The following is a 25,094-nucleotide window of genomic DNA, read 5'->3' as shown; positions in this document are numbered from 1 at the left end:
ACTCCTCTGGTCACTGCCATAATCTATCACCCCCCCAAACCAAATCCTTCCTTTCTCACTGACTTATCTGATTTTTTGACTCAGCTATCGGCCATTTCACCTTCTGTTCTGCTTTTGGGAGATTTTAATTTTCACATCAATACTAACTGCAAATCTGCCATTGAATTCCTGGAAATGCTACACTGCTTCAACTTCACCCAACATGTTAACTTTCCTACTCATAGCCGGGGCCACATCCTGGATCTGGTTTGCTCTACTGGTATCACCATATCTCACCTCTCCAGCCTCAACCTCAACATCTCCGATCAACTGGTAATCACCATGAACATCGATCTCCCCATTATGACCACTAAGAATAAACGGTAAATCTCCTTCAGAAATCTTAAATCCATTTCTACTCCTGCTCTTTTAGCCTCTCGTTAGCAAAATATCCTCCATCCCCCCACTGCAGACTGATAACCCCTCCGATCTCACTGACTACTACAATGAAACACTCTCCATCTGTCTCGATCAGCTGGCTCCTATTAAAACCAAAACGGTTTCATTCACTCACTCTGCTCCCTGGTACACCCCGGATCTGCGCAAAATGAAATCGCGAAAGCGTCAGCTTGAAAGGCTTCATAGGAAAACCAATTTATCTGTTCATCTACAAGCATATACATATTACCTCGAGCAGTATAAAGAAGCTCTCAAGACTGCCCGATCCACTTACTACTCACACCTCATACACTCTGGTTCCACCAACCCCAAGGCTCTTTACTCAACGATAAATAAACTTCTCAAACCCAGTGATAATACCACCAACTCTTTCACAACTGAAAAATGCAACTCTTTTCTTTCATTTTTTCAGACCAAAATTGACACCATTTATAACAACCTGTCCTCTTCCTCTTTCAATACTGTCTGTACTCCCATCCTATCACTTGCTCCTGCCCCCTTCACTTCTCTGTCCCTGTCCCAGTTCTCACCTGTGTCGGCAGGGGAGCTGTCCAAAATCATAACTGGAATGAAAACATCTACATGTGTCCTGGACCCCATCCCATCATATCTTATCAAGAACTGTCTACCAGCTATTTCCTCACTCATCACTGGAATCATTAACTCCTCTCTCAGCACTGGCTCAATTCCCCCTTCACTCAAACTGGCTGCTGTCACTCCCATCCTTAAAAAACCTGGACTCAACCTGGACATCATGTCAAACTTTCGGCCCATCTCCAATCTCCCTTTTCTGTCAAAGATACGAAATGACATTCAAATGTGGTATCCACACAATTATATTCCTTCTTAGAGAAAAAATGGTATATGTGAGGATTTCCAGTCAGGATTTAGACCGTATCATAGTACTGAGACTGCTCTCCTTAGAGTTACAAATGATCTGCTCTTATCATCTGATCGTGGGTGTATCTCTCTATTAGTTTTATTGGATCTTAGTGCTGCGTTTGACACAATTGACCACAACATTCTTTTGCATAGACTTGAACAGTTTGTTGGCATCAGTGGAAGTGCATTAGCATGGTTTAAATCGTACTTATCTCCATGGGAGATTCCCCTCAGACAGGATCTGCTATTGCAAGTGTAGGGAATGATTTGGCACCCAAGGCCAGATCTATGGAAGCTGTGGGCGTGGCTTCTGAGCAGGGTGAGTTAGTATGTCCCGGTCTTTCTGTTGAAACCACCGAGACTATACTGAATTCTAGAGCAGCTTCTACGAGACGTGGTCTTGGAGGCTTTACCCCCAGCAGAGGCGGGGTCAGGAGATCTAAGTCTTTGCCCTGTCAGAGTGCTAAAGACTTATGTTGATCGTACAGCCCCATGGCATGAGTCTGACCAGCTGTTTGATTGTTTCGGACATAAGAATAAAGGCCATGCTGTCACAAAACAACGCATGTCCCATTGGCTGGTGGAGGCAATATCTTTAGCCTATGAGGCACGCAGACTCGCTTCGCCCTTAGGAATTAGAGCTCATTCCATGAGAGCAGTGGCTTCTTCACAAGCTTTTCTCAGTGGGTCTTTTATGGATGATATCTGTGCTGCAGCAGGATGCTCCTCACCGAGCACTTTTATCAAGTTTTACAGTCTGGATGTGAGGATGGCTCCTGGCTCCCGGGTTCTCTCCGCTTGAGCAGATGCTTCCTTGGATCCCAGCTATCAGGTACGTCAGGCGTTATGGTATAGGGTTCCCATACGGTGATGTCACCACAGCTTCGAAGTGACCTATGAAAGGGAACATCTCGGTTACGTATGTAACCATGGTTCCCTGAATAGGGAACGAGATGCTGCGGTCCCGGCCGTTTCATACCTTGATAGCATTCTTCTTCTTCAGTTCATGAAATCTGAGCGAAATAGCGCGTGGCACCCAGGTACGATGGCGCTCGCGTGTAAAATCATATTACTTTTTTTTTTCAGCACGTGGGTGGCCACAAGGGTTGCCAGGGAAATGTCTACAGACGCACGGGCCTCCCTAGTCCTCCGTGTAGAACCGCCACTGTATTTGGCACAGTAGCACATGGATGCAGGAACAGGAATAAACCTGACAAACGCTTTATGGGGCAGGAAGCAGAATTGGGGTACTGACGTGGAAGAGAGGCGGCTTTGTTTATGCATGTCAGTCAAAAATAAAGTCTGAATTCTGACATTATCAAACCTGATATCCTGGAAGCTGAAGGTGAAACATTCACGGTCTCTCTTTCTGGAGTTTGGCACCACAGACAGGATAGACTCCACCAGCACTTCTGAATACACAGACTGATATGGCAGAAAACATTAAATTCCTGCTTATTCATAAAATAAATGTCTAAATAAATGACTCCCTGAAAAACAGCTTGTTATTCCAAAATGCATGCACAGATGTTGTGGTGCCGCCGTCTCTCAAGAGTTTTCACTTATCAGTTTGATAATGTCTGCTGAGTAAATTAAGGCAACAGTCTGCTCTTCAGGCCGAGAGCCAGTCATTAGTAGTGCTCATAGTAAAGTTAGTGATGTGATTAAACCTCTAGTATTAAGTATTAAAGTATTAAAATGTCATATTCAGTGGCTTTTGCATCCAAAACAAATACTACATTTCATGAACTCATTGTACTTTCACTGCAGCTTCATGAATAACACAAGATCGTAATTCTATTTTAGAAGTGCTTGTATCTGCTCGAAGCTGATTCACGTGTTCTTGAGGACTGAGGCCTGCATTACTCGGCCCTGTGAGCTCTTCTGCCCTCTACTGCTAAGTCATTGTACTGAATTTGACCCTCTGTGCAGTGCTGTCACGGTCAAAGATCTGCATGAATTACACCAGTTCTGATCTGTAAATTCATCTATTTATGTCTGTCTCTGGCTGTTTGTCAGATTTAAATTCAGATTTTGATTTGCTAGGCCTTGTATTGCTAAAACATCTGCACCATTTATGTCCCATTTATTTCCCCCTGATGTAATTAGCAATAAGAGACTCATTTGATTAACAAGGCATGATGTTTTATTGTATTATTATTATTTTTTTTTCGCATGTCCATTCATTACCATAACATTTAAAAAATCTAATTCAACTAAATTATTTTTATTCAAATTAAAATGACTCAAATTCACCAAAGTAGTCTGTTTTTCTAAAATGTTTTAAGCATTAGAATGTATCTTTGTCCCTAAACAGGAAACAATTAAAGTGATTAGTTAATTTGATTGCTGCATTTGTGTGTGTGTGTGTGTTTTCTAATGATTTATTTACAGTGAACAGATTATTTGATTGATATGTTTTTAAGTGGTTTCTTTTCTTCCTTTTTTTTGCATTTTAGACTTTTTTATAGTTTGTTATTTTTTAGATTTTCAGTGCCTTTTATATATGCATATATATCAACGTGATATATATATATATATATATATATATATATATATATATGTATTGCATTTTGGTTGCATTTTAGTTTATGCTCAGGTTGTCTTACATTGTTTGTGTCTTTGCATCTTCAAGCCTTCAGTTGCATTGTAGTTTAGGCTCGTTAAGGGTTAGGGTTATTTCTGTTGTTTTAGTTGAGGATGACAACATTGTCTCCGGTGGTGGTGTATCTCTCTGTCATACGCCTGATAGATTAACGTGAACGCAGCTAAAACAGATGGTTCAATCCCTCCTCACAGTCAAGATTAGGATTACACAGGAGCCCTGTGCTGTATTATACACACACACACACAGACACTCACACACACACACACACACACACACACACACACACACACACACAGTCTGTGTGACTTAAAGACATTAAACACAGAAAACATCTCCATCAAAACCTAGATTTCAGGCTGCAATAATGTTTTGCTGGAGTCACTTGAAAACCAATTTTATACATCCATTTATGCATTTACAAATATATATATATATGCATATGCGTACAGTGATTTTAGTGCATGTATGAAGTCAGTTCTCAACAAGTTTCCTGTACCAAAAAAAAAAAATGCAGTTCTTTTGAACTTTATATTTATCCAAGATTTATATATATAAAAAACATATTTTCCACAAAAATATGAAGCAGCATAGCTGTTTTCAACATTATAATCTGAAAAGTTTCTTGAGCAGCAAATCATCATATCAGAATGTGACACTGAAGACTGGAGAATTGATGCTGAAAATTTAGCTTTGATCACAGGAGTAAACTACTTATTCAAATAGAAAACATTTATTTTGAAATTGTGTCTGTTTTAAGATTTGTACTATATTTCTGAATAAATAAATGCAGTCTTAAAAACATAAGGGTCTAATGGACCCAAACCATTAGGTCTATGTGTATAAATCTGAATATGAGCTGTAGTTACTTTTAGACTGGACTCCTGATTTCTTCATCCAGTCTTGTTCTACATACTGAAAAAGCTAAATGTAACACGTCTGCCGTGTATTAAAGTATTTTTAGACCCATACACTGTTTTTATCGTCAAACACCAGCCGTTTTATCTTTCTTTGTCCATTAAACACTGTATTATCAGGGCACTGTTATGCACTATTTTTATTTTGCCCTAATATGCAACTTATCTGCAAATGCTTTGGCAGTACAAACGTGTTTGTGATGCCAATAAAACACATTAAAACTGAGACAGACATAAGCTGCAAATGCTCTGGCGATACAGATGTACGATTAGTAGTCAATGTGCCAATAAAGCACTGAATTGAATTGGGAGACGGACGGACGGACAGACAGTGAAGGAGAGAGAGACAGAATGAGAGGGAGATTTGTGTCAACTAATCCCTCACAGGTTTATCTGTCCTGATATACAGCTCACACTCCTCACGTCTCAGTCCTTCACCGTCCCGCCGCCACCATGAGCTTCATCGCTGACGATGTGGAGATAGACCCGGTCACCCTCAACCTCATCATCCTGATCGCCAGCTATGTCATCCTCCTCCTCGTCTTCCTCATCTCCTGCATCCTCTACGACTGCCAGGGCAAGGACCCCACCAAGGAGTACGCACCCGACCCCGAGCCCAACATCAACACAGCTCCCATCCGGCTGGTGGTCATGCAGAGTTCACCCGCCAATGCCAGGTGGGACCAGAACAAGATGATGACCAGTTACGATCCTCCTGGTGCCGAGAAAAAGAGTACTTTGGTCTGACAGACTGGAAGGAGACGGACTGATAACAGCTGCTCAACAGCACACGTTATCTTTTCTATCTACTGTACATACACAAAGTGTATCTATCATTTTATAACTTGCATAAAACATCTTTTTTTATAACTCATAACTTCTGTGTGAGATTGAATCACATCAGGATTGGATTAGCAGGAGAAACGGTGAGTAAAACAACAACAACAACAACAACAACAACAACAAAACCCATCTAATTAATATCTCATCTGTTTTTCTTGAACAGCTTTGAGATTCAGGGGAGAACAAGAGGAGGTTTGTTCTCGTTCAGGGAACCAAAATCTTAGTGTGCACCTAAACGATTCTTTCAGGACTGAATGATTTGAACACTCAGTGAAATTTACGGTAAAGAAATCGTCAGCAGTGCAGCTTGCCAGAACTTTACCGTTAACTGTAGCAACATTTTAGGACTGTACTCAAATTTATTGTAAATAAGTCTTACGCTGGGGATTTTTCACTGTAAATTATAAGATGATGGTTCGCATTTACTTCCAAATTCTGTACATTTTACAGTACTGTACTGTAAAATTACTTAAAGCGTTCCCTCACAACTTACACTCACTCATACTAATGTTTATTTTTTTAATAATTCAAGGACAAAACGTTCTTAAGATAATATATATTGAACATCCTTATAACTTTATTGATATTTGATGTACATTCTCGTAATTTTGAGCGAAAACATTCTTAGACAACATTCTTGGAATTATGTTATTTGTACTTGAATGTTCTAAGAAATGTTTTTGTAAGCTTTAAACAAACGTTAAAATAATGTTATACTTTGAGTAGAAATAAAATTAGGACTTAATTTTAAGAAACATTTTAGTCACTTTTAAATAACATTTTAATCACAAAATCTTTTTAAATGTAAACATTATACAAAAAATTGTATATGTTGGGTGAAAAAAAAGTTAGTAGAACACTATAAGAAACATTTAAATAACATTCGAATCATGACGAAAAATTATAATAACTATTAAAAACATTCTTAGAATATAAAAAAGATTTAAATAATGTTAGTAATTGATAAATAAAGTTAGCAGAACGCTGTAAGAATAGTTTATATAACCTGTAAGACTGGACATTTTAACCATTATAGAAACGTTAAAACAATGTCCCCATGTTTTTATAACCTAAATTTGGGAGGAACTTATTAGCCAATTAGCAGGTGATCACAATACTGTTTCTGGAGAAACATCTGAGACAGATCTGGCATTTAAATGTGATGTAACAGACAATGTCATTAAGTCTCCTGAGCTATAAGAGAGCAAAGAGTCTTTTTGTTTGACCCATGAATCAGTGAAATGGAGGTCAGACATTTCTGTGCCAGTGATTGGTTTCTGAACATCCTGCATCTATTCTGAGTTGACGGCTCACACACATTGATCTCATTGGCTTGTGGATTAGATTATCCATCAGGAAACCACAGCTGAGGTTGTTTAGAGGTTAAACTGAAACTGTTCAATGTTTTTGTTTGGATGTGCCGTGAGGGTTTGACTCGCTGTTTTGTCACAGAGATCTTGACCCCATTATAGCCGCTGAGCTTCTCGTCATCCTACTTCGTACTTACTAGCTATTTTTATACTTCGTTTTCTCATAGGGGAGACACTTAAACGAATGCAGGACATATATTACAGGATTAGATATTTATAAACACCTATTAAAAGACATAAAATACATTTTAGAGATGCAACTAATTGTTTGATTAATCATTTGGTGGAATGAAACCACACTTTATGTTTTAAAATGAAAATCTTGTCCTACAAACAAAGTGAAGGCTATAAAATGAGTAAAAATTTAAATATAAGCAATACAAAAAAAAAAAAATATATATATATATATATATATATATATATATATATATATATATATATATATATATATATATATATATATATATATAATAAGCAATAATAAAATTAATAAAATATTTAAATCATAACAATTATAATACATTTAAAAATATATACTGGATTTATAAAAATTCAAAAACTTATTCATTAGTCAACTACTGCCAGTGTTGATTATTTATTGATTAGTTGCTGCAGCCATAATTAATTTAATATGTTTTTGTTTTGTTTTTCTTCAGTAGTAACACTGTACTGTTAAAAGGTTTGGTCAGTGAGATTTATTTTTTAATACAAGAATACTTTTAATACATTAAAAAATAATGTACCACAGTTTTCACAAAAAAATATGAAGCAAATCAGCATATTATAATATTTTTCTACAGTGATTTCTGAAGGATCACGTGACACTGAAGACTGGAATATTGATGCTGAAAATCCAGCTTTGATGACAGGAATTAATTGTATTTTAACAGATTGACATAGAAAACACTTATTTGAAATTGTATTTTTGTATTTTTGATCAAATAAATGCTGCCTTGGTGAGCAAAAGAGACTTCTTTCAAAAACCAAAAACCTTTTTAATTTAAAAACCAACTTTTTTACCAACCTCAAACTTTTGAACTGTTGTAAAGCTAGTTAGGCTACTATTAATGCAAATTATGGCTAGCATGGGACACTTCTGTGTGTAGGCCCTAATGTATCATTTATTCAAATAAAGCATCATAAAAATGCTTGCCAGCTCACAGCGGTGTTGATTAGATATGATATTTTAACACAGTCATATCTTTAGAAGTTGAACCATCATTGACACACACACACACACACACACACACACACACACACACACACACACACATACACACACTGTCTGTTTCAAAGGTTGAGTGACTCGTAGCACAGGGTGAATAATGTAAAGATAACAGAAGATAGTGCTATGTCCCACAAACAAACGTAAGATGATCCCCTACCCGTTCAAAACCAGACACATATACTTTCAGTTTAATCTCCATTAAGACAATTCCTCATCAAAATATTTTATGGGCTCTTTAATGAAGATCCTAGCAAAATACAAGCAGAGTTTTAGCATAAGCTCTGTTAGCTAGAATAGAGTTTTGATTGGTGTTATTTTAATGCAAGGGAACAACTGACTGAGGACAGACCTGGGACAGAAATAGGCTCAAAGAGCATGTTTGATGCGGGACGGTCCTGACAGGTTCTGTCAGTGTTGTCAGTAGACAGACAGAGAGGATTCTGGGAGGTCAGTGCTGTGTTTGGGGCTCCAGGTCTGTCAGCATGTTTGTCACTGAAATGTTATTCATTGCATTTGTGAAATTTTAAGTCATCTCACGATTTTAATACTATCTTTGTTTCAGAATGTTCCGAGAACCATCAAATGTAACAATCCCATAATTTAAACAATTATAAAATGTGATGTTGCCTTAAAGCGGATAGTTCACCCTATGAATGAAAATTCTGTCATCATTTGCTCCTCCAATGCTGTTTCAAACCTGTATGAATTTCGTACAGCTGTTGATATTTTGAAGAACTTTGTCAACCAAATAGTTGACGTAACCATAGTCTGGAAAAACATACAATCTCCAAAATATATTTTGTGTTCAGCAGAGGAAAAATGCTTAAACAGGGTTTTTAAACAGTGACGGCTGTCTAAATTAAAGTATTTTCATTTTCAGGTGAACTATCCCTTTAATATTTGCATAATACAGTATACATGGAACATTTAACATATGGAACTTATAGAACATTCAGAAGTAACATTTTCAAAACTTAATGGGAACATTAGAAAAACGTTCTTAGATTATATGTTTGTTGGCTCCGTATCTTAATGTTTGCAGACAGGAACAGAAGATTTGACTGTAAATGCGTCATGAAAGATTTCAAGGAGGAAGAGAAGGATCAGCTTTCCTGTTAGTGTCTTAGTGTAATTCCCCCGGTTTATCTATCCCTCTTTACTTCCTCGAGCCACACTGGACTCATTCGAGCATAAAGAGCATGCAGCTTTCTGTGAGCCGGGATGTTTTGGGTTTGACTACCATGCAATGATTGCAATTTCCATAAACGCACATGGCTTCTAGGGCCTCTGTTATTGTGTCTCTGTGTTCATTACAGAAGAGGTTAAGCGGAAGAAGAAGGGCTGTGGTGGATTTATGTGGATACGGTTATCTTGCATTTGCCTAAAAAACTAAAGCACACATTATCCAATGCTTGGGTTTGTTGTCATTTAAACTCATATAGTGCTCTACATTGTCCTCTATCTGTCCTGCAAATAAAACTCACAGGTTTTCAGGACTTACTTATTTGCTGCAGTTTTGCTTGCAATATTTTTTTATTGTTTGATGCATGTGGCTGCATGCTCGATTGTATTTCTGGTGCATTGTGGGATGTAACTGTACCACAGGAAAGAACCGTTCTGATGAAGGGTTTAAACGCAGACACATGGCCACCGTCAGAATAGACTAAGAACATTTTGCTAACATTCCCATTGAGTTATGACAATTTTATTTCTGAATGTTCTCAGAGCATTCAAAAAAAAAAAAAAAAAACACTTGGTTATGCAAATCCTAAGAAACATTCCAGTTTACTTTACTTTTATGTATATTAAAAAAAAAAAAAAAAAAAAAAAAAAAACCTAAAGGAACGACCAACTACACCGTTACAGAAAAAAATTACCATGAACAAAGTATTTGTGTTTAATTTTTAAGAACATTATTAAAGACCATGATAACTTTGAATGCATGTTCAATTAAGAATGTTTGCGCATAACGTTAAGAGAACCTTTCTAGAGAACCTTTTCTGGTAAGGTTCTCTAAATGTTACAAACAAACATTGTTTTAGTTATGTTGAAAGGACATTTGTTCAAAGTTATCTGGTCTTTAATAATGTTCTCAAAATGTTAGCACAGGAATGATTATGGAATGAGTTTCTGAAACAGTTTAGTTGGACTAACGTCTTAAGTTTTTTTTTTTTTTTTTTATATTACTCCTTATTTCAGATGGTTCAGAGAACATTCTATAAGTGACCTTAACACAATGTTTGCTAAATTCTAAAATGGATCATTCCCTTAACAATGTCTCTAACATTCACATAACCACAAATTTTCGTTTTAAAAACGTCCAAGAATATTCAGACGTATAACATTTTCATAACTTTAGCAAAACGTTCTTAGAACATATTTTTCTTAAGAGGTGATTAGACCTTCAGTAAGACAGGTAAATATGTCTGCAGTACAGTTAATAGATGTTGTTACTGTCGACATGGTACTGAATGATTACCATATTAATATTCAACAAAGTTCTTGCATGGTATACAACAGTAGCCTACTTTAAGGAAAACTACGATTTATGCTTGCACCAATGAAAAACAATTTGACAGCTTCTCTCAGAACAAGAAAACTTCATTTCTGGAGGATGTTTGGATGTATTTTTTTATAACATTTTTCCTAGAGAAGCCATGGTGGCTCTTCAACCAAACACACTGTTTCACATTAATATTGTGCAAATTTGCCTTCAGCATTAGTTGCAACATGTATTCCATCACACACAGTGTGTGTGTGTGTGTGTGTGTGTGTGTGTGTGTGTGAGTATGTGTATGTGTGTGTGTGTGTTTGTGGGCGTAATTTTGTGACATATCAGGACACAATTCTGTATAATGACATGGGTATGACACAGGTATTACAAGGAGAGGGTGACTTATGAGGACATAACCCATGTCCCCATTTTTCAAAACGTTTATAAATCATATAGAATGATTTTTTTTTTTTTGAGAAAGTAAAAATGCACAAAGTTTCCTGTGAGGGTTAGGGTTAGGTGTAGGGTTGGTGTAGGGCCAAAGAATATACAGTTTGTACAGTATAAAAACCATTACGCCTATGGGATGAACACACTTTACTCAAAAACAAACAAGTGTGTGTGTGTGTGTGTGTGTGTGTGTGTGTGTGTGTTCATACACAAAATCCTTCAGAAGAACTAATATTCCTGCATCCCGAGGGGAAATTCAGAACAAAAACAGGAGCACAATTACACATAGGCTACAGCACATATTCAATCAAACTGAGAGAAAGGCACTCATGGCAATGATGTCAATTTGATGATATCAGAAGATCAGAGGTGTACACCTACAAAACGGCAGATGGAGGGCTATGGTATCACCTGGTAAACCACATGCTCTGAAAGTGGATGATTACTATGTCCATATACCATATTTACATGCTAGCCTATGCTACTTGATAGTATTGACTATTAAATGTGTCCTTGGACACCAAAGCGGTCAGTGATTATCACATGCAAATACCACGGAGGTACTCCAAGGTACTGTAAGGATTGCACATGTCCAGACAGAACATTTGAGAAATAAGAAGTAGCCTAAAGCTGGTATGCTGCTCACATCATTAGGTTTAGGTTACAGTTACACTTAATAGTTATAGTTTTTGTCATTTAACTGAATGACAAAGGTAAGGCGTCATTTGTCCTTTTCAGTGTCACTTTTAAATAACAAGACACACTCCGACAAGTATGGCAACTCTCTCGACACCGTACGCCCCGCCCTCCATTGTTTCGTCAAACAAAGCCTTATCATTCCTGCTGATGATTGGTTGAGCGCATCGACCTCCTCACGCCAACCGCGCTCCCATTGGCTGAAGTCCCCGTCAATCAAGTGTGCCGAGAAAAAAAATCTTAAAATGTACAATTCCGGCTTTCTACAGGCACAGAAAGAGAGAGGGATCGGGCGCGAGATGGGATGATGTGACAGAACGGACTCTTACGGATGATTTCGGGTGTATCTGAGCAGTTGTGGTGGCAGGGACGCGTTTCGTTTCGACCGGGGATTGATTTTTTGTGAATGGGGATTTCGTCGCAGGCCTCGGACATCTGATTCATATTCATCATCTGATTAATTTACTGTGTTTTTATTCGTGAATTGGCGAGATGAAGAGGGTTAACAGTTTCCAGAGGTGAGTGCAGAGGCGAACGTGTCCGATTACGATGCTCTGTCTTGTCTCTAAGTTAGTCCTGGTTATATCTTTATTCATAGAGGATGTTTGTTCAGAAACCATGGCATGCTTCATCTTGTAAACTATATCCAGAGATCAGATCAGATGCATCTTTATTGATTTTGTGCCATGTTGAGATCAGACAGCTCACTGACATACAGGCACATCCTCATGTGATGCATTTATTTCAATGCAAGATCTTTATTAATGTGTTCAGATCATGCATACATAGCCGAACATGCCTTTTACTGACCCTGTATTCTCTATTTAGAGACCATACAGTGCAAATCAAGCCAATAAGGGTTTATTGTCTTTCTATTTGGCGATAAAACCATGCATATATTACAGATCATGTGTTTGTTGGCTATATTATGTATAATCACAGATCAGACCATGAACTTTGTTTGGGATGCAGGAATCAGACTATGCACTGAGAACGAAGCTCGTCCTGTGACCTGATCTCTTTATGCAGTAACAGATGTTATTCCTATGCCATTAGTTGTTATTCTCTTATAGATGCAAGCTTTATTCATGGATCAAAACCTATATTAAGTTCAAACATGCCCTGTGGTCTGATCATGCCAGAGAAATGCTCAGTTTAGAGCTCAGACGTTGCTTTGAAATCAGATTCTCTATGCAGTCTGATTGTGGTTTTCTGGTCTGATATCTGCTCTCCAAACAGCAGCAGTGTCAGAATTGGGACACAGGGAATGCAGCATGGATTCGGATGCATGTGTGTTTTTAGTGAGCATGCAGCACAGCACCACACACCATGTTTGACATCAATGCTGCATCCTTGAGGAGTTTAGGACTGAAGTAATACAAACGAGGAAACACACCTGAGAGAAGCAGCACATCTGTATGAGTCACACTGCAGACTATGAGCTCTCGTCCTCCAGCTGGTGTCCGTGTGCTGATGGAGATCCTCATCAGTGATAGAGGAATATCTGGGACAAATTAGTGCTGTCTACGCTCACAAACTCATGCCTATGTTTTCTGTACATATTTTCCATTTATATTTTAGACTGATACAGAAGAATAAATGACAGTTATTGTCTCTTAACAAGCATTTAACTGAGTCTAATTAGATATCACATAGATCATCACATAGAAATGTTGGAGTGTATATTTTGGAAATATATTTGTCATGAAAACATTCTGATGTAATACTTCTGCATAAAATTATTTAATTTGGTCCAAGCATGCATCAGATGGAATCGGTCTCTTATTTCTGGTTTGTTACTGAATAGAAATGCACTGTTTGTTGTGTTTCAGGTTTATGAACACCCGGGCGAGTGCAAACTGCCGTTACCAGCCCACGTGTTACGAGCACGCGGCCAACTGCTACACCCACGCGGTAACAAACCTTCACTCTTTAATGAACACAATCAAAGAGATCCACCTGAATGCTCATTTGGAGTCGTGAAGATGTGACATTCTTAAATCTTATGTATTAAACGCTTACCTCTGCAGCTGCTGATTGTGCCGGCGTTCGTGGGAATGGCTCTGTTACACCGGCTGTCAGATGACCGCTGGGAGCGGATCACGGCCTGGGTGTACGGCATGGGTCTGATCGCTCTGTTCCTCGTCTCCACGGTCTTTCACATCATTTCCTGGAAAAAGAGCCACATGCGGTGTGTTTGCCGTCGTACAGCATCACACAGAACTGTGGGAGTGACATTTAAATGCAAGACTGAATCATTAAATTACTGTTCCATGAGTGTCACTGCATTACAGGAAGAGGTCATACAAAAATGTGCCTAAAATCTACTCACCCTCAGCTCATCCAAGATGTAGAGTCTGTTGAGAACGGATTTGGAGAAATGTAGCATTACATCACTTGCTCACCAATGGATGCTCTGCAGTGAATGGGTGCCGTCAGAATGAGAGTCCAAACAGCCAATCACAGTAATCCACAGCAATACAGTACATCAGTTAATGTCCATCTGGTCTGAATCAGGAGAGAAATATGCACATAGCAAGCAAAAACAGTCCAAAACCGTTCTGAACAAATATATTGGTGGATTTTGATGTAAGAGACAACAGGAGATTAACTTTTTCACTGGAGGAAACATTATTATGGATTATGGACTCATATTTTGGCCAGAAGCAATGGTTTGAAGTTAACCACTATAATAATAATATACTTGTGGATTATTGTGATGTTTTTATCAGCTGTTTAGACTCTCATTCTGACGGCACCCATTCACTGTAGAGGATCCATTGATGAAAAAGCGATGTGATGCTACATTTCTCCAAATCTGATGAAGAAACAAACTCCTTTACATCTTGGATGGCCTGAAGGTGAGTGAAAGTTCAGTACATTAAAATTGTTTGGGTGAACCACTCCTTTAAGAAGTTGTGCATTTCGGTTCTCATGACACTGAAAACCATTTAGTTGTTCTTTAGTATGAGTATTCTTTTATACTTTATGCATATTCATGAACCACTTCAAAGAAAGCGTCCTTTGTGTTTGATTCTACAGACGATTTCATCGGGCGCACGCGCCTGGCCCTAAATTAACTTCCGGTCTGTGTTGTGTATATCGGTCTGGCTGCGGTGCCTTCTACAAACGCAGTTAAAGTCAAGGTGATGAGTAGACTGAAGTTGGGCTCAGGTGGTTGTGCTGCGGGATGTGTTTCCCATACATTTATTTATTTTCGGAGACTCACCACGATTTTAAAACTTATCGATTTTCAAAAAGGCTTCGTTGAATAAACACGAGTTACGTACTGCACGTTTAATAATAATAATTCCTTACATGTATATGTTTAAATATCACTGTTTTATATCACTATTTCTGAAGGAAGACTTGCATGTTATATGCCTGATAACGCAGCGTTTGTGAGCGTAGCTCTGCTTTGTTTACAGCTGTTACTGGGGAAACCTCTATTTCTCGCGCTTTATGCATCTCCTGCTCGGAAATAATTAATTAGCATTTTCATTAAGTCCACCTGATTTGCGCAGCAAACATATTTTGTTTGTTATCAAAGAACATCTACTCTAGAGGGACTTGGCTGTTGTTATTGATTCTATTTGGAAGTCTACCGAAAGTTAAGTTTAGGGCCACAAAAGCGCGCATGCGCAGTAGCATTTGTTTATGTTGTTGCCGTTGAAACCGTCTATAAATGTTCTATTGATGAACTGTAATATTCATAAAAATTGCATTTTCTGTGCATAAGGCAGACAAGCTCTATTGTGACCACACTTTACATGAATACTGTCTGTGTGTTTTCAGGACCATGGAGCACTGCTTTCACATGTGTGACAGAGTCGTCATATACTTCTTTATCGCTGCCTCTTACACACCATGGTACGGTTCTTTAGACATTTCTGCCATATTTAAATCACTTCAGAGAATTCCAAAATTAAATGCATATTTATATTTAAATTATCTTGTCTTATTGGACACCATAATACCATGTTTGGGATCAGTACGATTTTGTCTTTTAAAATGTTTTTGAAAGAAGCCTCTTCTGCTCACCAAGACTGCATTTATTTGATAAAAAATCCAGTAAAATTGTGAAATATTATTACAGTTTAAAATAACTGTTTTCTATGTGAACATAATGTAATTTATTCCTGTGATCAAAGCTGAATTTTCAGCATCAATACTCCAGTCTTCAGTGTCATATTATTTGAAATATTATTATTTCATAAAATTATAAGTGTCTTAACTGTCAATTTTGATCCATGTAATGCATCCTTGCTGAATAAAAGTATCAAATTCTTTCAAGAAATATTGGACCCTGTAAATGAGGTATATGGTAAGCATTCAGTACTATAGTATTATCTCATAGCTTGGTACTTTTTCTAATGTTAAATATGCCATATAGTCTTTGCTTCTGTGTAATATATAAGCTTCAGGATCCACAAGCGATGCATTTCCTCGTTTAATGTTTAACTGTATCTCCTATCTAACAATCTTGCACTTGCAGGAGTAGAGTTGTGCATTCACACAGGTCATTTTTTGCTCCTTTCAGTAGGGCTGGGCGTTTTGGCCTAAAATCAAAATCTCGATTAATTGTACATTTTAACTCGATTACGATTAATGAACGATTATTTTATTTATTTTAAATTTTTTTGCCCTCATGGTTCACTGACACGTTTTTTTACAGTAAATATGCTCACATATTACAAGTGAGAGATATTTGAATGAAGGGTGCATTACTTGATTTTAAAATAATTGAAGGAAACACAAACTATCTACTATCTATGATTATTTATTGAACATCAATGTTAAACAACTTAAATTGAAGTCTGTTGTTGCCATAGACACGCAAAACGCACACACGCACACAAAAAGCCTTCGCGGGAGTTTGACAGGCGATCTCATAGTAGATTAACATGGAGGATTTGAACTTGAAAAACGGAGTGTACAGACATCTTTTTGTAGTCAAACAACATTCTTTGTTATGTTCATTTATGTGGTTTATTTGATTTTGATGCTATAAATTAAATAGAAGCAAGAGACGATCAGTTAGTTTTTAACTGATGATCTAACTTACAGCGATCTGTTCGACACATTCAAGAGCCACAAAACGGTATTTATTGTTTACATTTCTTTAAAAAATGACCACATATGAAAGGTGAAATAACCAAATGAGACTTTGTTTCATATTAAAAGTAAGCTGGTAATGTTAATGTCCTGTCTGTCAGCATGTTGTCAGTGCCCTCTCTGTTCCGCGATATATTGTTTACTCCCCCCCGTGTTTCTCTTAATGTTACGATTTCCAAACCTTAAGTTATAGCTCACTTTAGGAATTGACAGTTAAAGGGTTTTGATGCAATACTTAATGGTTTTTAACGGATTACTTAAGTGTAAAACAGCATTTAAAGGAAACTGTAATTTAATTAACGATGTGTGAAAGACCGTTCTTCCCCAGTCTCATAAAATAAATTTGGGTCGCACATAAATTGACAGGGTCGGTCAGAAACCGGAACCAAACAAATTTTTTTTTTAGGCCTCACTGCACGTGTCACACGTTGATCTTTCAATCCATTTTCTGAAACACACAAAAATAATTTTTTTTTTATTATTATTGACGATATTTTATTTATACCTAAAGCTTTAACAGTACCTAAATTAATGAGCCTCTTATATTTCTTAAATAATATCAGATTAACAACACATTTTTACAACACAATGATTTTTACTTTAATGATGTAGTGTTTTGTTACATTGTAATGTGAACTTAACATTGTAACACTGTAATATCAAGCATATTGTAACATTTATATAGGTGCTTTATAAACAAATTTAGCTTAGCCAGAATATAGTAAACACCAGATATGCCCAATTAGATAACATCCCAATGCTATTATATTTAATTAAGCTGACGTGTACTTACCAATTGCAAGGTGTAGTCGGTGTCCAAAACACTGCTGCCGTATCCATCCATTAAGCGCGGCAGCTTTGACAACATTTGCACCGTTGTCTGTCGTAATGGCTGAAAGTTTTTCTTCCGCGAGGTCCCATTCAGAAAGCATATCTTTCAGACCTTGAGCAATCATATCTGCCGTGTGATCGCTTGGAAAATATGCCGTCTCAAGGCATCTCTGGCGCAGCTTCCAATCGTCGTCAATGTCGTGCAAAGTAAGGCTCAAGAATGGGTCCATCGTCCTACTTGACCAGAGATCAGATGTGGCTGCAAAGTGTTGAACATTTTTCAGTTCAGCAGCTACATTTTTACAACATGTCTTGTACATGTCTGGCAGCGCAGTTTTAGAAAAATGTGATCGCGATGGCACAGTGTATCTTCTGTCGAGAGTTTTAACGAGGTGTTTAAACCCGCTTCGCTCCACTGTAGCCAAGGGAGTCATATCCTTTGCGATGTAATAACAAATAGCGTCAGTTATTTATTTCCATCTTCTAGAACTCTTCTCATACTGTGTGGCATTTGTGAACGCTTGTGTTAAAGACATCTGCTTTGCGGAGGCACTTGTTGCTGGGCGCTTGTCAGTCTCTTTTTTTTTATTTTTTTGAGCCATGCACTGTTCATATTCAGTACCGTGATTGTGCTCCAAGTGTTGGAACAAATTGGTGGTGTTACCTTTGGACGTCGAAACTGTTTTTCTACAGTGTCTACATCTGACTTCATTTTGTTCGATGTCATCCTTACTGAAGCCAAAATGTGTCCAAATGACAGAGACTGCGTTTTTCTTTGGTACAAGCTGCTCTTGTTGCTCAGTTGTCTCAGTGATTAAGCTCTCCATGCTCGACATGTCGGCGGAATAACGTAATAATGTAAGGGAGCGGGGTCACGTGACTCCACACGCGGTAGTGTTTTAAAGGGAAAGTAATCGAAATAATCGACCTGGGAAAATTTGATCGATTATAGGTTCTTAATGTCGATTTCGATTACTTTTCGATTAATCGCCCAGCCCTACCTTTCAGCGTGTTTCTGTGAACTTCTTGGTCTGATAACACATTTTTGGCTAGCAGTTAAAAAACTGTCATCTTCTTGACAGTGGTGTGACTGATGCGAACGCAGCATTTACACACTTTTCTCTGTGAGCGTGAATAATACAGCGAGCTTTAGAACTCAAGCACAGGAGTAAAGTGAGATTTAACCCTTGTTAAGGAGCATCTTTAATTAACGTCGGCCGCTTAGGGAAACCGTACAAAACCATGTGTAACGTAGAAACATCTTCACGGTATTAGTCAAATATATTTATGTAGCGTTTTCACATAATACACAATGTTTCAGAAAATCATGATGTTGATATTTAATATCAAAATAATGTATTTTACATTTTGCAATGAAATAAGCAATTAAACAGTTGAGATTTGCTATATAGTAAATATGTACTCATGTATCCAACTTTATATTATATGTATGAATGCTTATATTAAGTATCTGCAATAGTATGTACAAGTAGGCTAATGATCTATATTAAGTTAACTACAAAAAAATGTTAATGGTGATTTTATTCTATTGCTGATTGATGAAACAGGCCACTTGAGATTTGATGTATAGCACACTACGCCTCTGAATGATTGACCACAATATTTCCCTGCATTCATTCAAAGAATGCCCTGGTTTGTGTCTGACACTTCATGAAGTTCAGACTGTTTGGATGCCGTGCAGTGATGATGAATCAGACGTGGCTGGTTTTGTTGGATCGATCAGGGTGTGTGTGTGTGTGTTACGGTTACACACGTGATGAGCACTGATGAGGATGTGTTTTTCTCACAGGCTCAATCTGCGGGAGCTCGGGCCTCTCGCTGCTCACATGCGCTGGTTCGTGTGGCTGATGGCGGCCGCTGGGACCATCTATGTGTTTAACTACCACGAGAAGTACGTTTGACTTCAACTTAATGTCTTGTACTGGATCTGATAACCCTTGGCATCATGCCTTAATTATGCAAAATTGATCATTAACACACGCAAAGTGTTTTTTATGTACAACTAGACTAAGTTGAATTTGATAGTCTAAGTCACATGCAATACAGCCACCCAAGAGAGGACATTTGTATTTCAATCAAATTATTAAATATGAAAATTATAATTTGTATTATTTGTTATTATTAATAAAATTATGAATTATTAATTGTTTTTTTATACAATTATTAATATACAAAATATTTAAATATAAAAAAATGCTTAAAAGTGTTATGTGCAACACCTTAATTATGGGCAAGACTGATAATCGACATGCACAGAGTGTTTAATTTTTTTGTTTGTTGAATGTACAACTTGTTATGGAAGCCCATTTCAGCCAATGAATAAAAATGTTAGAAAAAAAGGTAACTGACTTTTCCCTCAAAATTCTGACCTTTTTTTCTCATAATTGCATGAGACAAACTCGCAATTGCAATTAAAAAAAAATCATAATTGCGAGATACTTTATGAACTCACAATTGGGAGATATGGAGTCAGAATTGCGAGATTAAAAACTTGCAATTCTGACTTTTTTCTCATAATTGCATGATATCAACTCGCAAATTTCTCAAAATTGTGACTGTCTCGCAATTGCGAGTTTATATCACACAATTCTGACTGTTTCTCAGAATCGCAAGTTTGTATCTCACAATTATGAGTAACTCACAATTACGAGTTTGTATCATGCAATTCTAAGAAAAAAAAAAGTCAGAATTGCAAGTTTGTATTGCGCAATTATTAGGAAAAAAAGGCAAAATTGTGAGAAAAATCGTTTGTTTAAAAAACTTTTTAGTTTTTATTCAGTGGTGGAAACGGGCTTCAATAGCTTGTGATTTATTTAAGGCAAGCGCAGTTATTTTACATTTAAAAGTCCCATACAGCGTAATGGGTAATTAAACACACAATAGACGATGAACTCAATTACCCATATTTACCTGTAGAACTTCCCCGTAAGTGAAAGAGATGTTTAATTGTCATCATTTATTTGTGTGATAATGAAGTGTGTGTTTGTGCAGGTATAAGTTAGTGGAGCTGGCGTTTTATCTGACCATGGGCTTCTTTCCTGCGCTGGTGGTGACATCAATGGTGAGTCTGTGAGCTCATTTCCTGTTGAGCTCATCAACTTAATCTGATCCATAAGGCCAAGTACTAATTAGCAGACCCCTAATTAACCTGACGATTTAAAGCTCGTGTAGGAGGATTCACTGTGGTGGATGGAAATATCTAAATTATATTGCGTTGAGCATCAACAAACGGCTGAAAATAACCGAATTATGGATGTGAAGGAAACGAAATGTTTAGTCCGCATGATGTTTGACGACGCCAGAATGTTCCCCTGAATGAAATCTGACCAGCTTCAGTCCTCAGGCTGTCATGTTAACCTGTCACACCTGAAATATCCATCATCACTGTGAGTGAGACGATCTGGCAGTTGCTGCTGACTCACTGATCTGGGATTTTCACCGTTTAGAATCAGACACAACAGAGTTTGGAGTCACATCAGGTTTTTCCTGTAACTGGCACTCCTGATTAGAATAGATCAAAACCTTGGTTGCTATGTGGCAAATTAAAAAAAAAAAAAGTTTAGGTTTAGGTTGTGTTACACATATACTACATTAATTGAGAACAGTGTAACAAGAAATCTTTGTAGTCCTAAAACACAATAGATTTCAATAACTTTTTTTGACTTTGTCTGGGTGAAATATAATCCAGGCATGGTTTGACAGGTTTTGTGAGATTCATCCTTTCAAATATAGTATAAATACAGCACCTGTTTACAGTATGCATTATACAATACAATTAAGGTTTGGTGTAGTAAGCAAACAGGGGTGCTTTGAAATTCAAACACTATTGAACTAAAACACAACTTTTGCTTTGGATTCATATGGCTGTTGGAGTCAAAGACAGCAGCAGAACTGTGTTCAACAGACACACACACACACGTCCCCTGTCACAGACACTGAGGCCACCTTGTGGTTGGGAGCAGTAGTTACACTTGTTTGGAAACACTTAGGGGCACCAAATAAAACTCCCTGCATTCAAAACTCTAATTTTCCTTTGGCTTTTGGATTATTTCAGAAAATAAACTCTGTGACCAACAAAAGGTTATGATTTTTAAAAAAATAATATATATATTATGATGATCTTCACAACTTTCTTTAAATTTTGAAGCCTTAATGCATCAGCAGAAGTAAAAAGTTAACCATAGGCCACGGACTAAACCAGTCACATGACTTGAACGACACCATCTTTAGGAATCCAATAACTTCTAATCTTTATTTAAAAAAGGCTAGTTAGGTTAGTTTGCAAGAGCATGATTTTTAAAAACACAACAAGGCTGTAAAAGTGGACTAGTGAGTAGATGAGTTTATCTGTTCAGGCCGATGATGTCTGATGTCCTCAACAACCTCTAGAGTCCAGTTTAGCCTCTTGTTAGTGACTATCTTTTTCAAGACAAGTAAAAGCTTTAGAATGAAATCGCAAGGGTGTATTACTGATGTATTTTTGTTTTAAAATAAAACGTGACAATATCTTGAACTTAACCCGAGCTTAACCTGTGTTAACCATGGATCTTATTTTAGGCATTGAATCAAAAGCCCCTTCAAAGCAAATCCATTGAAGTGCTTAAATGCAAACTTGTTTCAGGGTTTTCTACAACATTCTTAATTCTGTCTACTCTGTTAAACACTCTACATGAAAATACTATCAAAATATTGTTCGGCTGCCTTTTACACATCTGCAGTGTAATTATAGTCGGCTACACTCTTAAAAAATAAAGGTTCTTTATAGGCATCTAAGGTTTCATGTAGAACTTTTAAACTCCATGGAATCTTTCCATTGAGCAAAAGAATCTTTATAGTGGGGGAATGTTTTTTTTTTCTTGGAAGCCCATATTTTTTAATGAAATATAAAAAGAGCAAAAAAAAAGTGGTAAAACAAAAACAAGGGCATATTACTGATGTTTTTGTTGTAAAATAAAACATGAAAATATCCTGAACTTATCCTGAACTTACCCTTTAACTTAACCTGAACTTATCCTTAACTTACCCTTTAACTCAACCTGAACTTATCCTTAACTTAACCTGAACTAACCTTTAACTTAACCTGAACTTATCCTGAACTTACCCTTTAACTTAACCTGAACTTATCCTTAACTTAACCTGAACTAACCTTTAACTTAACCTGAACTTATCCTGAACTTACCCTTTAACTTAACCTGAACTTATCCTTAACTTAACCTTTAACTTAACCTGAACTAACCTTTTAACTTAACCTAAACTTAACCTTTAAATTGACAGTCTATGTTTCCATAAATAATCTTTAACTATCTTTTCATTGCACAAAAGCTTCTTCAAAGTGGAAATATTTTATTTGTATTTTTTTATGTTCTTCACACTAAGAAAAAAAAAAGGTTCTATTAAGAACTGAACACAGAAAGGTTCTTTGGGGAACCAAAAATGGTTATTCTATAGCATCAGTGTTCCCTTTCGAACCCTTGATGGATGATTTTTGTCTGCTGTCAATATGTCAAATGTGTAAAAACACAACATTATTCACTGATGTCCATGTCAGTGACTGTGTGTCATTCTTGTTTTGATCAGAATAACACAGACGGGCTGTATGAGCTGGCGTTCGGAGGCTTGGTCTACTGCCTGGGCGTCGTCTTCTTCAAATCGGACGGCGTGATTCCATTCGCTCATGCCATCTGGCACATATTCGTGGCTCTTGCTGCCGCCATCCACTATTACGCCATCTATGAGTACCTGTACCACAGTCCCTCGCTGGAGGACATCAGGGATGTTTGAGCATCAACACTAACAGTTTAACAGAACGACCATGCAATGTTTACGGTTTTTCTAACCAACTGGAAGCAGTCAAGTGTGTGTGTGTGTGTGTGTGTGTGTGTCAGTCCTGAATGCACATTTGCCACAGTTGCAACTAGACAGCAATGTTTGTGTGTTTTTCCCATTTTCTTCAGTATTATGTAAATATATTCTGCTGGAAGCAGATGAATTGTGATTCTTTTTAATATGCATTCAGTCCCACTCTCACACTCAGTAGCAGTTTCATATCAACTGTAGTGAATTACTTTTCTTTACTCGTGCAACTTTTGGAATCAAATCTATATTTTTGCATCTCAACTCACTGGGTTTTTACTTCAGATGTGCGTTTAGTTGTTTTCTACGAATGCGCTGGTGGTTTTCTACACTCCTGGCATCTCCTTCCCCCGTGTTTCTGCTCTTTCAGCTCTTTTTTTCTATGCTGCACTTTTCTAACAGGAAGAAGCACTTCTCTTTGATACTCCATTTGTAGGCTGATGGTGGATAGAAACGATGTTGAACGCTTCTCTGCACAACAAGGCTTATGATGATTTAGGATGGTTTTACTCACCGCCTGAACCACAGACACACTTTGTGATGCTTCTCGATTTCAGCACAATATTCGATGAGTTTTTGATTAAGAAGTGTTAACCAATGACATTAGAACGGCATCCAGTGTCTGTTATGATGAATCTGACAAAAACGGGTCATATTTCACCCCCTGCTGAACAAGACGCTCACTGTCATCTTTTCTGGCTCCCAGGACCTTCACTGGTTTCTGCAGGAGACGCTGTGACACTGTGAAAGCGTTGGGCTTCCATCGCACTTTGACTTTGACTTTGCACTGATATGATATGAATCAGGAATCTTGCGTATTGAACTGTTTTCACTCCAAAGCTGAAGCTTTTGTTTTATAATAATTTCACTGTGGTCAATAAACGTTTTTTTCCTTCTCACATTGTGTTGGAATATCCATAGTATCTTTTTCCTCCTGTAATTGAAAAATAAAGTTAGGATATGAAGCCAGTTTTCTACACATTTTTCTTCATATGCTATTAGATTATTTGCAGGTGGATTATACAGTAAAATGTCCTGTTTTTTTTACCGTCAGGTCGGGAATGCGGGGTATTGTTATGATGTTTGATGAGATGTGTTTGGACTTCGATCCGCTCTTGTACTCTGGGACAGACTTTTGTAAAATCTTTTTCTACATCACGTTTTGGCACATAATTCTGCAGTGACCTTCTGTAAATCCAACTACTTAACCCCCTCTAACGCTTCTGATGTTCTCATCGCACATCATTCTGGTGCTGAAGTCACTATAAAGACTAAAGGTGTCCAACGAACACCGAATAAGTTTCTAAAGTGTTAATAAACGCAAGCAGAAACTCTCATGCTTGTGTGTTTG

General features: G+C 37.4%; 2 protein-coding genes across 3 annotated transcripts; both read left to right on the top strand.

Annotated features, from left to right (window-relative positions):
- The first annotated feature begins 4,694 nt into the window (after nucleotides 1-4,694).
- Nucleotides 4,695-5,707, top strand: LOC132149613 (small integral membrane protein 36-like). Its single transcript, XM_059558999.1, has one exon. It carries the CDS (start codon nucleotides 5,296-5,298, stop codon nucleotides 5,587-5,589), a length of 294 nt encoding a protein of 97 aa, XP_059414982.1. The 5' UTR covers nucleotides 4,695-5,295; the 3' UTR covers nucleotides 5,590-5,707.
- LOC132149612 (monocyte to macrophage differentiation factor-like) lies at nucleotides 5,623-23,671 on the top strand. 2 transcript variants are annotated; one of them, XM_059558998.1, is made up of 7 exons: nucleotides 5,623-5,768; nucleotides 13,756-13,837; nucleotides 13,954-14,114; nucleotides 15,719-15,793; nucleotides 19,680-19,781; nucleotides 20,882-20,951; nucleotides 23,468-23,671. In XM_059558998.1, the coding sequence occupies exons 2-7, from the start codon at nucleotides 13,760-13,762 to the stop codon at nucleotides 23,669-23,671; spliced, it is 690 nt and encodes a 229-aa protein (XP_059414981.1). In that variant the 5' UTR covers nucleotides 5,623-5,768; nucleotides 13,756-13,759. The 2 variants fall into 2 exon arrangements, with proteins under 2 accessions (XP_059414981.1, XP_059414980.1); XM_059558997.1 differs by lacking the exon at nucleotides 5,623-5,768 and adding an exon at nucleotides 12,163-12,441.
- Nucleotides 23,672-25,094: the final 1,423 nt, after the last annotated feature.

Source organism: Carassius carassius, chromosome 9 (assembly GCF_963082965.1).
Source record: "Carassius carassius chromosome 9, fCarCar2.1, whole genome shotgun sequence".
Classification (NCBI taxonomy): Eukaryota; Metazoa; Chordata; class Actinopteri; order Cypriniformes; family Cyprinidae; genus Carassius; species Carassius carassius.
This window is presented reverse-complemented; position numbering and strand designations above follow the sequence as displayed.

Bases quoted from the DNA above. Each gene is read 5' to 3' on its own strand.
- LOC132149613 (XM_059558999.1), top strand. From the start codon at position 5,296: ATGAGCTTCATCGCTGACGATGTGGAGATAGACCCGGTCACCCTCAAC.
- LOC132149612 (XM_059558997.1), top strand. From the start codon at position 12,416: ATGAAGAGGGTTAACAGTTTCCAGAG. The intron at 13,838-13,953 runs GTAACAAACCTT...TTACCTCTGCAG, and splicing joins CCAACTGCTACACCCACGCG to CTGCTGATTGTGCCGGCGTT. The intron at 20,952-23,467 runs GTGAGTCTGTGA...TGTTTTGATCAG, and splicing joins CGCTGGTGGTGACATCAATG to AATAACACAGACGGGCTGTA.